This window comes from Buceros rhinoceros, unplaced genomic scaffold (assembly GCF_000710305.1).
Source record: "Buceros rhinoceros silvestris isolate BGI_N320 unplaced genomic scaffold, ASM71030v1 scaffold11834, whole genome shotgun sequence".
Classification (NCBI taxonomy): Eukaryota; Metazoa; Chordata; class Aves; order Bucerotiformes; family Bucerotidae; genus Buceros; species Buceros rhinoceros.
The window spans coordinates 26263-37701 of record NW_010408840.1 but is presented as its reverse complement, the minus strand read 5'-3'; the positions used below and the strand labels follow the sequence as shown (position 1 = coordinate 37701).

General features: G+C 46.8%; 1 protein-coding gene across 1 annotated transcript in view; it reads right to left on the bottom strand.

Moving 5' to 3' along the window:
• Window positions 1–3455: 3455 nt before the first annotated feature.
• SLC24A3 (solute carrier family 24 (sodium/potassium/calcium exchanger), member 3) overlaps window positions 3456–11439 on the bottom strand; it is a gene marked incomplete at its 5' end in the record, with an annotated part of 26748 nt that continues 18764 nt past the window's right edge. The window contains 2 exons of the mRNA XM_010135011.1: window positions 3456–3605; window positions 4579–4644. Coding sequence (XP_010133313.1) covers window positions 3456–3605; window positions 4579–4644 — 216 coding nt within the window. The remainder of the gene's footprint in view (window positions 3606–4578; window positions 4645–11439) is intronic.

Here is an 11439-nt window from a genome sequence, read left to right as displayed (position 1 = left end):
ACCAGTCACTGGTCCGAGGCCAGAGCAGCTCCAGACACGAGGGTGACCCTTGCTTTCAGAAGAATAAAACCACAAATTAATGACAGTCATATTCGAAAAACCCAACACAACCTGGCTTCACCCTCGGTTCCCCCAGCCCCCAAACGCTGGGGCTCTCCACAGCCCCTGTGTGCCTCAGATCCCTCCTTGCCCTCGCCAGCCACCCACCGCCCTGGTCCCCAGCTCCACGGCTCCAGGGGCTCTGCCAGCCCGGCCGCCCACATCGGGCAGGGGGCAGCTGCTCCACAGCGTGGCAGGGGGCAGCTGCTCCACAGCGCGGCGACGGCCCGTGGCTTAGGGCAGCAATGGGCACTGCCCAGCTTCTCTCCGGGAAAGCGAAGCCGGGTGCTGGCTGTCCTCCCCAGCAGAGCCAGCAGCTTCTGAAACCTAACGCCGGGAGGAGAGAACCACCGCTCAGACTCAGTCCTCTGCTTAGCTCGATCCAGTAAAGCTGTTAACGTGAGCTGCATTTGGACGTAACTGCCTACGTGAGTTTTGGAGACCTCAGGCAGGGAGGATGCTAAAAACTGCTGAAGGTTTTTGCTTTGGGGACTTTTCCACAGGCTTTGATTATGCTAACAAACTAGAGAGGCTCTCTTTTGGAGACAAAACCAGGAACACACACATTCAGTTGGTCTATCCTGTGCCAAACCAGGTCTGAACCGGTTCCTTTGGCTGTAAATCGTAAGCACATCTCGCTTAAACTGTCACTATAGGGAGTGCTTGTCAAGGGAGTGCACAGGCAATGGCAGTTCAGTGTACCCTGTGCTTCTGCTTTGCACAAACGACTCGCAGAACATTCCTGCACCACACACAAGTGTCAAAACAAGGGATTTCAGTTTTACAGACAATGCACAGCTACGATATACTACAGTATTCAATGCACACTGATAGGAAAAGTTCCTTAAAAAATTCATGCGGTTTTTGTGCCCGGGATAGGTAATGACTATTTCGTAGAAATAGATCCAACTGGCTCCATTGGAGCAGCAGTACAAATATTCAAAATACAAGTAATAACAGGCCCTGATGTGAAACTCCTTGGTTTTTTTTTTTCTTCTTCCTCCCCAACTCTGGCCCTTCTGTCAGCAAGGAAACACTCTGCTTAGGAGCAACTGCATCTTGCTAGGAGAGAGTAGCTGTGTGCGTGGGGCGAAACGAGCCTAGCGAAACGTGCCACACTGTTGCTAACACGGTTTGATTTAAGGGAGTGTTTTAGGCATTTTAGTGGTTACAATTATTATTAATCTCATTAACAACAACCAAAAAAGAAACAGCAGCAACAAAACCCACCACAAGGAAGCTGCAGAGGGCTTCCCAACTCTGGAGGGCTTCCAGCGGGCACAGGAACGGGACGGCTGCTCCAACAGCGGGCTGCGCAGCTCGACCAGCAGCAGCGCAATCGCTTTGTTTTCCAGAAGGAAAATGACGAAGCGGGCATGTCACTGACTCTCACTACTGCCTGTCCCTGATCCCTCCTCCTTCTTGCCGGGATCCACAAGTACCCTTTATTCTTCAAGGCCAGCGGTACGCAGCAGCTTCTCCTCGACAGGCACAGTGCAACAGCTGCCGGTGCCTCCCACCTTTTAGTGTCACGAAGAGAGAAAATCGGGTGCTGAGCTGAATGGAAACCGCAGGGTGTAAATATTTTGATTTACCACATTTCGCCCAAAGAAAATCAAACCAAAAAAATCACTTCCAAAAGTGCAAATGAAATAAAAATTGGCTTTCTGTCTGTGAACGTGGGTATCTTTCTTTTTCCTTTTTGGTTTGGTTTTTTTTTTTGTTTTGTTTTTTGTTTTGTTGAAGGGTTTTTTTTCCTGCCGTAGTTTAGGGGATTTTTCTTTTCTTTCACATGGTGTTTTCTGTGCCTTTACTACCAATATTTGCCACTGCTTGTACCATAGACAAAAACATTCACCTAGCTGGTATTATCTTAATACATTTCATAGTAGAACATACACAAGAAAGAGGAAAAAACATACCAAATGAATCAGAAGTGATCAGTGCTTAAAGTAAATACAAGAGCCAGCACTGGCAAGAATCCACAGTATCAATACATACAAATGAAGCTGTGATGGCGTTTCTCATGGGGTGGAATCTGCCTGCATATTAATACAGAATTATACAAAATCTAGCAGGGATATTGGAACAATGAACAGCTAACTGTCACAATAACTTAAGATCTGTAAGCGAGTCTGCATTGAAGATATTCCACATTTTAAAAAGTGCCACCTCTCTCCGTGTCTTCCTCCTTCCCAAAGGAGGGGTGATGAATCCACACGATCTGTCATAAGTTCAACAGCTGAAGACGACAAATATCTGGCCAGGTCCAGTGTACTCTTTAAAGAATGGCAAATTATGACTTCAGTAACTATGTCTGTGCAAAATATGCCTTTTTCCTTTTAAAGAAACCAGTGTCTGTAACTCATTTAGAAAAGTTCCGACATGTACTTATGTCCTTCTCAGAACCAGTAAGACATGAGCTATTGAATCCCCCCAAAACAAGAAATCTGATGAAGCAGACAAAGTTCTGACCTTCCATTTCCACGTGCAGACCATTAAACACCAGGACACCTCCTCGGTAGCCCTCCTGGGCTGGCGATTAAACTATTGCTTGGAAATACCATAGTAATAAAACTCCAACATTAGTAATAAAACGGCAGCAGTGTTTACCCTTGGAATCAACGTTTACCTTGCATTGCTCATCACACCTGTACAAGATTCATTAGTTGTGGTAAAAAGTTGTCGTCTGTTGCCTTGACGATCTTCCTGTGATACGCAGTAAATCCCTTCATCGGCCAAGTACCTTCAACTGTATTCCCATATTACACTGCCCTGTGACCTCTGGATCGTTACAGGAGACCCAGCACTCAGAAGAAGCTGCAAGACAGGACGCTGATCTCTAGCAATTAAAAAAAAAAACCAAAACAAACCAAAAACCCCCAAAAGAAAACAAAAAAGAAAAAACAGCCAACCCCCCCCAAATTCCCATGATTCTTCTTGAAAACCAGCTCCTGTATGACGTACCCTCTTCTGCATTGTAGCAATAGTCTTAAAGTCATAAATTAGATTAGTCTTCCATCAAATAACTTAAAAAAGAAGGGATTGTAGCAGACCAGTTTTGCCTGGCTTGACGCCAGTTAGCAGCCAGTTCATCTAGAGTCCCAGTCACACTGTTCAGAAACGGAGCTAGGGAATCACACGCGTGTCGAAAAAAATAATCTTCACATCGATGCAGGATTGTTCCAGGTTGTGGGGGTCGGGGAGAGGGCAGACCTAGATGGGGCCACGGGTCCTATGAACAGTGAACAGGATATACATCACGACTTGGAGGTGCACCGCATTCAGGAGACGCCAGCCGTGGTTTGTATTGCACAGGTAAGAAGGAGGTTCCTCCCGACAGTCTGCCACCTGCATTAGTGATCTCTGCACATTGGCAAGTTCACGAAAGTGAAAACATTGAATTCTGTCATGATGGAGAAACACAGGAAGATGCCGTAAAGGGAAAGGCACACACACCCTAGCTTCTTATCCAGTTTCCATTTGTTCATGTGGACGCCAAAAACCTACAATAAACACAGAGTAAGCCACTGCAGCAGGAACATTTCCAATAAAGGGGGAAATCCCCTTCTCAATTACAGCAGCACGGAGGTGACTGTCCCCTTACTGATCACAGCCACCTGGAAGCCACCACAATGCAAGTACTGCAACAAGTGAGCTGAAGACCACAGAAGTAAATCAGAGTAGCTCCCTCGCAGTTGTGGAAGCCACGCTGACTCCTCAAATCCTGGCCTGAGGGCCTTGAGTTTCCGCAACAAATTTAATTTTGGCAAGAACAATCCATTAATTAAATCAGAAACGATTCCACAGATTCCTCCTTCTTCATGCAAAGTGCTTCACGTGCCCCTCTGCATCTCAGTCTAGAGCCACGCAGTCGAAGGCTGTGCTTGACTGTCTTAGTTTGCTCCCACTCTGATCTACAAGGTCAAAGTCTTGCGCGCACGGGAGCTGTGCTGGTGTGTAACAACGCGCAGGAGGACTCCCTATAGCGGCTGGTCTGGAGATTTAGGAGATGTCCCCTGAATCTCTCTGTCACTTCCAACTGCTGTGCCGGATAGGACAGGTCAGGGGACACAAGGCACCATTTGTTGTGCTGTGTTTATTTCAGAGGGCTGCTACAGAGGGCCAGGGCAAACTGCACAGCACTTTGTCTGCCTGTCCACAGGGCAATAGGTCTCGTCATGCATCAAGTGACCTGCTTCAGCTCTGGCATGGGAAGTAACTAATGATTACTAATGGATCTCGCAGGCTCCTCCCATGGAAAACACACCAACACGAGAGCCACCCTGTGAGAGCGAGAGCTTCTGCGAAGTGCCAGGTTAAGGTCTTAGGAAGGTGACAACAGGGGTGACCATTCCTATCCCTTAACAATGGACTTTGCAAACACTGTTACAGTTGGAGGTGGAGAAAATGTCTCTCTCTCTCTCTATATAAAAAATCACTCTTCTGGCAAGGAAGAACAAAAGACTATATACATACTGTGACAAAAACAGATGCCAGCAGGAGACCAACAGAATAGATAAGTCCTCTGCTATTTAACCGAATCTGTAAGAGAAGGAAGTTTACAAAACCATGTCACAATTTCAAGCAAAAATATTTCTCTCTGCTGATAACCCTGTGATCGTAATCTGCTGAGTTGCTGAATGCTGCCTTGCAAGCTGTAATTGCTGGTTCAGACCATTGCACCGCACGTTATTTTAGCTAGTCCCCATTGCCAAAGAAGAAGGAGCATTGCTAGAACAGCGTCCTCAGGACCTGAAAACATTTCAAACTGTTCCACCCTCACGTGGGCTTTGTCATCCCTTATTCTGTTAAATCATGACATTTTCTTCTTGGCAACTAACTCCTATGTGAGCCCTGTAAGGACAAACAGGGGAAAGGCAATTTTGTGTTCGGTCACCAACCGATGCTTCACAGAGGAGAAAAATAAACAAGAACTCACATAAACACGTGATTTCTTCCTACTCTTACAGGCCTCGGTGAAGGAAACAAGGCAGTAATCTCACAGCCTGACCCCCAGCTGCTGAAAATCACCACTATCCTCTTGGCACTCTAGCACACGCTGAACATTATTTAGTGCTGGGGCAAACAAGGCAAGGAGACAACTTAGTGCCTGCAGGGCTGTGCAGGGGTATCGTCACTATGGCACCAGGCACGTCGCAGGCTCTGACGCAGCTGCCTGTGCGGCAGGGCCACAGTCACATCTGCTGGGCAAGTGGAGAACTGAGATACAGGTCCTCAAAGCTGTGGAGATATTCAACTGCCATTTTTAGAGGCTTTGTAGTCTAACAGCCTGCATCTTTACGTCCTGTATATATTTAAAACCACGGTTTTACATGACATACACCTAAAGCTACATAGGAAGGCTATGGGGATTAAAGCCACCTCTCCAGTTCCTGTTCCTCAGCTCGGACCATGCTTCTCCTCAGTTTCCCGTGCTTCTCTTGGGGCACGTCCCTTTGGGCGTTTTCACATCATCTTCTCAAACAGTTTGCCCAGCAGTGCTGTCAGGGGAGCACTTGGCTGCAGTGCCTCACGGGGCCACCGTCTGAGGCAGACTCCTTCCTAGGGAAGGTCAGCTTCCCCACGGGAGGAACAGAGCGGCTGTAAGCCGCAGGGCGAGCACCACGGGTGACTGAATTGCAAATCTTTGGAGCATCTAATATCAATTATTATCTCAATGCCACTCGAAGGTAACACAGCCCACTGTATTTCTCCCTGCACCTTCTGCGCAATGAAACCCCTTGTGAAGTTGAGTTTCTACGGACAGTCCCCAAAGCCGACTACTACTGAAGTATGTACTAACTATCCAAGTTTCCTGGCAGAGATCGATCTTAGCAAGACACTATGTACAGGTATTTTTGAAGGACGCGTTAGAAAAGGACGTTGCTATTGTTCGTCTAGCAGACTTCGGCTCTGTGCAGTGCAAGTGTGTTTTCAGTCACTCCACTCTGCTGCTGAGGTCCAACAGCAAAACTAAATGCAGCGGGCTGGTATCCAGTTCTTAATTGCTCAGCTCTTCTACAGTTGTGTACAAGGAAAAGCGAAAGCGTTGGTCTGTTTCTGCAAATGATCTGCAGACAAGAAAATAGTTCCCAGAATGGAAGTTCATCAACCTCAAACAACACATTTTTTCTAACAGCTGGATTTATTTATTGGATTTTAAACAGTTTTTAGTCCAAAACCCAATTCACACTAAACTTCTATGCTACAATATAATTTTCCCAACTGTCAACACAGAAAATGATGGTACATAGTGTAACACTGGCCACTCTGCAGTGCTCATATCCTTCCCGTTGGACTGTGAAGAAGCCCATTTGCAAGAGAAGAGGGTATTGCTAAGCTGGTGATAAGCAGAACTACAGCTTCATGAACGCATTGTTGCTGAGGCACTGGTATCATTTAGCATCACACTCAGGAAAACCTTCTCACCTAAATATTGCTCCCAAATTGAGACTAATGATTTAGCTTCATTCCCCAAGCACAGCCGAGGGGAGAGTCTGACTTCCAGAGTCAAGGAAAGGATTATCGGTTCTGGCATTTTAAACCTGACCCTGCAATGAACTCCTCACCCCCAGGATCCTCCATGCAAATCCATGTTGGAGACAAGGTAAAGCCTGCTGCAAAAAAGACAGTCCTGGAGGCATTCCCCTCTTCTCCTGTACAGGCTCAAAATTCAGCATGACAACACTCTGCTTCTAATGAGCCATAATAAGCACGATTAGGTCTTGCATGGGAGCTGTTAAAGCACTTGCACTCACAAGCATGCCACCCATTTGCAGGGGTCTGTTGCTGCCCGAGATTTGCTGTATCTTCATGTATGTTAGAATACTGGCTTACACAAATGGCACATTTTCCTTCTTTATTGACTTTTGCCATCATATAAAAGGCTACAGCCACAATGATCATTTGTTCTTAAAGGTACGAGAGGATTTCTTTAAGACCTAAGCTGTGTGTATGTACGGTGGGACCATCACACTCCTCTGGCCGCCACATGTAGAATACAATATTCTCACTAGACTGATGTCCAAAGAAATGAAGGAGTTGGACCGCTTCAGAGTGTGAAGGCCAATTTTGGGACTGTCTGCACAAGTGAAGGTGAAAAACGTAATGATCCTACTGCAAATGTAAACTGCAGGTTGTAAGTGGTGGACAGGAGGAAGAGTGTTTTTGCAGCTATGGAAGAAGTCTCTAAGGCTACTGCAGCTTCGATTACCAGTCCTGAGCAAACCTCAAAGTTTTGCTGAAACAAGAGCTGCTCTTGGGATGAGACAATGTCGGGTTCTGACCCAGAAGACCTTTTTCTCTCATACCCCACAGCGTGTTTCCTGTTACATTAGGGAGCCGGGACAAGCTGATCTGGGGACTCTCTGCACACATGCAGAGATGGGCTGGTCCATTGCGCTTCATTTGCTCCCATACATCCACTTTTTTTCTGCCTCCTCTAATCTGAATGGTCCAGACACGAATGCTAACCTGGATCTCCCCAAACTAACTCTGTGTAGCTAACATACTAATTTAAAGCCAGCTTCCCTGCTACCCCAGCTGAGCAGCAGCTGCCTAGGAAGGACAGATGCAATTTTACAATAAATTTCTGCCTGGATTTTGGTCAGGAATTCTATTTGACCAGTGCCAAGATCTGTAAAAACTGTCAGTGGAAAATACATCAATCGGAAAGGAATCTACAGGAACAGGAAGCAAATGAAGCAGCTGGAATTATTTTCGCATGGAAAATGTCTGAATTCAACCTAAAGAGCAGACAGTCCTTCTCAGTTACATCATTAGTGTCCATAAAACGGACAGACGTTTGGAAAAGAGACCGTTCCAAAGGGCTCTGAATCTAATTTGCTGAGGACAGTGCCTCCAGAGGGAGGTGTCTGGGGTTGCTTCCTTTGGATTCTCTGCAGGGCTCCTCTCTGGAGGTCATTCAGGGGGATAAAAGTCGCTATTAATGATTATTCAAACGCAGAAAGCGTATGCTAATTATTGATGACAGCTTTACAAATGTACCAGGAACACATGTCATGCTAAGCTCACACTGGCAAAGCAAACGGGGCAACCCCTTCAGCAGCAAGAGCATCAATTCTCCCTCGCGGTGGTACTGCATTACAACAGTTGAGTTTCACTCCAGGTTAACGTTCTCTACTTGGCCTTAACTAGCACCACTCATGGCCTGGGATCTAGCCCAGCTCCCACTGCTGAGCAAAGCAATTAGCTACTGATTAACCTAAATAACAAGAACTTTCCTTTACGAGGCTTGACTATTCCCCTAGAAATAAAGGATTTCTAGGGGTGGGTTAAAGGGTGGTTTCTAATGCAGTTTTCACTTTCCAGTGCTTTTAGCTCTGCAAAAAATATTGTCCCTTTTATTAGGATCATCGCCTAATACCTCACTCTGCCACGAGACAGCAGGATTAAAACCCTTCCATGAACATCACAGAGGGTGGTTTCCTCGGGTGAGCAAACGCTAGCTGTGGAACGCACTTTGTCAGGAAGCTCATTTGGCTGAACTGGATACACATCACAGCTGGACTTTCTGGAAGAAAAAGTGCAGCTCTTTGGGTAAAAAGCCTTGATGGTGAGCTCAAAGCACTACAAAACCTGTGCAGAACTCCGGATGTTTCCAGTGTGGCTCAGGAGGTGACGCATGCATGGCATCTCCTGCCATGCCACGGAACAGGCAGAAAAGGGTCAGAAAAGGACATAGATGACAGGTGAGAAGGGCTGTAAAACAAGGAGAAGCAAATGAAAACCAACAGAAAGTCAGTGGGAACAGACAGACGGACACTGATGTCGCCTGTCTCCAAAGCGGATTTCCCTGGAAGCGCTGGGGTCCCACAGAAGGGCGCTGGGTGTAATTCCAGATGCACGGTACTTGCAGTACACGTGCTGTAGCGTTACTCTGTGTGCACACAAGCAGCCCAATTTACCCAGCTTGCTGCTCGCGCAGGGAGCAGCTCTGCGCGGTGTGCGCAGGGAGTCCAGTCACGCAGGATGCGTCGCTCTTCTGGCAAATGCAGTAAGCCTGACCCCACTGGACTCCCACACAGGTGGAGACGGATCCGTTCAGGCACTGTGCCCAGCGCCTCTGGCTTATTTAAGACACCCCTGGAGCAAGCTGCCTGACACCTGTAAGAAACCTCCCTTTTTAGGGATACAACTCCTGTTTAAGCCTGCTGCCCAGACACCTCGTTCTGTAAAGGTTTCTTGGACTAATAGAGTGCTTTGAGATTCTTGCAGACTTTGTAACTCACATTGACAAGCAATTGAAAGCTGCCTGGGTTTGTTCATGTCCAAAATGCAATGGTAGTCTGGTTTTTGAGGGACATTTTTTGCTAAATATTCTCACTCCAACAAAGAAAGGTCTCCTCTGAGCTAGATGAAACTCACTGCCAAGCACTTGTGGGGTAGCTGCAGCCTGAGGATTTGGAGATGCTCTGCAGTAAACCTTGCATTTGGTAGTATAAGGGGTTTCCAGTGTCAGAGCAGCCATCAGCAACCTCTCTGACGCAGAGAACACTCCCCATTGACCATAGCTGAGGGAGACAGGCTTGAGCAAATAGCCCACACTGTTCAGGGTATGAGCATATATTCCCTTCTATCAAATCTGAGGCACTGGGCACTGAGGTACTTAATTCTTGCATTAAGAGTAACCAGAGGATCACTGCCAAAGCTCTTGGCTAGCTGGAAATGGTTCTCTGAAAATATAATGGAAATCCCCAGATGTTACTGAGAACAAGAACATTTAATTCTAGCACACACCACTGTTACTTGTCTATGACCAAGAAAGAGAACAGACGGTTTCAAAGGAGACCAGTTCCGATTTGCTCTAAGTCTGCTGCAACTCTGCAGGGCATTGCGCTAACCAGACCACAGCAGGGGTTGTTCATCACAACAAGAAGGCAGGTGTAACAGCTCCCTGCTCTTTTATCTGACCTGCCAATGCTAAAGGTTTTCCCAAACCTCCCTCCCGCCTGGCCCCGCTCTCCAGTACGGCCATTCTGTCTGCAGCAGTGCTAGAATCACAAAGGCCACACAAGTAGGTGTGCTGCTTTCTTCAGCCTTCTCTCCAGCTCTGGTAGACCCTCTGATATTTTCCGTTCTAATGCCCAGGTACCTGTTTCCAAAGATGATCATGCAGAGCCATGGACTGTTTTAGACAGTATTGCTCAGGGGTTCTGCAACAGTTAAAGCCAACTAGGCTGAACAGCCACTGCTCACTGATTTCTCGTTTCTCTCATTTTAGTTCTCCACTTGTCCAAAGGATCCTTTCTCCTTCTGCATTTGATCTTGGACTACCTGCTGCTGTTTCACAAATTTCCTGTTGGTCTGGGAATAGCTCAGGAAATACAGTTTTAACTGATGAACTATCCCCACTTCTCTGATCAGTACTGTGGCTGCCCTAGTTCTTATCGTTACTCCTAACTGTGAGCACAGAAGCTCTGAAGACTCTGAAATCTCATACAAAACCTTATGAAAATGTGTCAAATTACGGTAGAAATCAGCCAAGCAGCCTTCTCACGAGACAAGTGGCATTTCCTGCAAGACGCCACGGAATAGGTTATCTCAGGGTACGTGACTGCGCACATTCAGGGAAAACAAGACTCACAGTAAGGGAGAGATAATTTCAGTTTTTAGCAAAGAGCAGAAAAAGGGCCTCAGCTGGAGTCGTCTTAATTACAGAGGGAAAAGCTCAGTTCTCTGTTCATTTAAGGATAGGAAATGCTTCTTCCCCAGGAAAGACTTGTCTGCAGACAAAGCACTCCCTCATGCTGCTGGGAGGAAAAACCAACATTCCCGAACACTCCTCTGAGTTTGGCTTGTATCTAATGGCTAAAGCAAGCCAGAAGAACGCTGTTTTGACTGATCCCACGTGAAAGGTTTGCAAGTCCAGACCCTACTGTCTGAATGGGAACAGAAGCTATCTCCCTGCTCTTGTGTAGCACACCCAAAGATGCTGCCACCAGCAACAGCTATTCCCACGCAGCTCCTGCAGGCAATGAGTAACCCAGGCTGAAGCTAAACAGCAGAGGAAAAATATGGAAATAAAAGCGATTCCGTTTGTCAGTTTTTTTCTGGCAGTTGCTGAAGGGAAAACAAGGAGCTACTGCCAAAACCCAAACTGGTTTTCCTCCAGGTCTCAAATAGAAATTACCTCATTCAGGAGCATTTGAAGGACTCTGCTATGTTTCCAGTCCCTTAGCTGAAAAAGCTGCAGGTCCTCTGTCTGCCTGGGGAGCCGTTTCCTGCAGCGTCCCTGCCCAGCAGTGGAAATTCAGTGTAAATCTTGCAGCCCCTGGGTCTTGCCATGAGACAGCGGTCTCGACAAACTGGAACTTC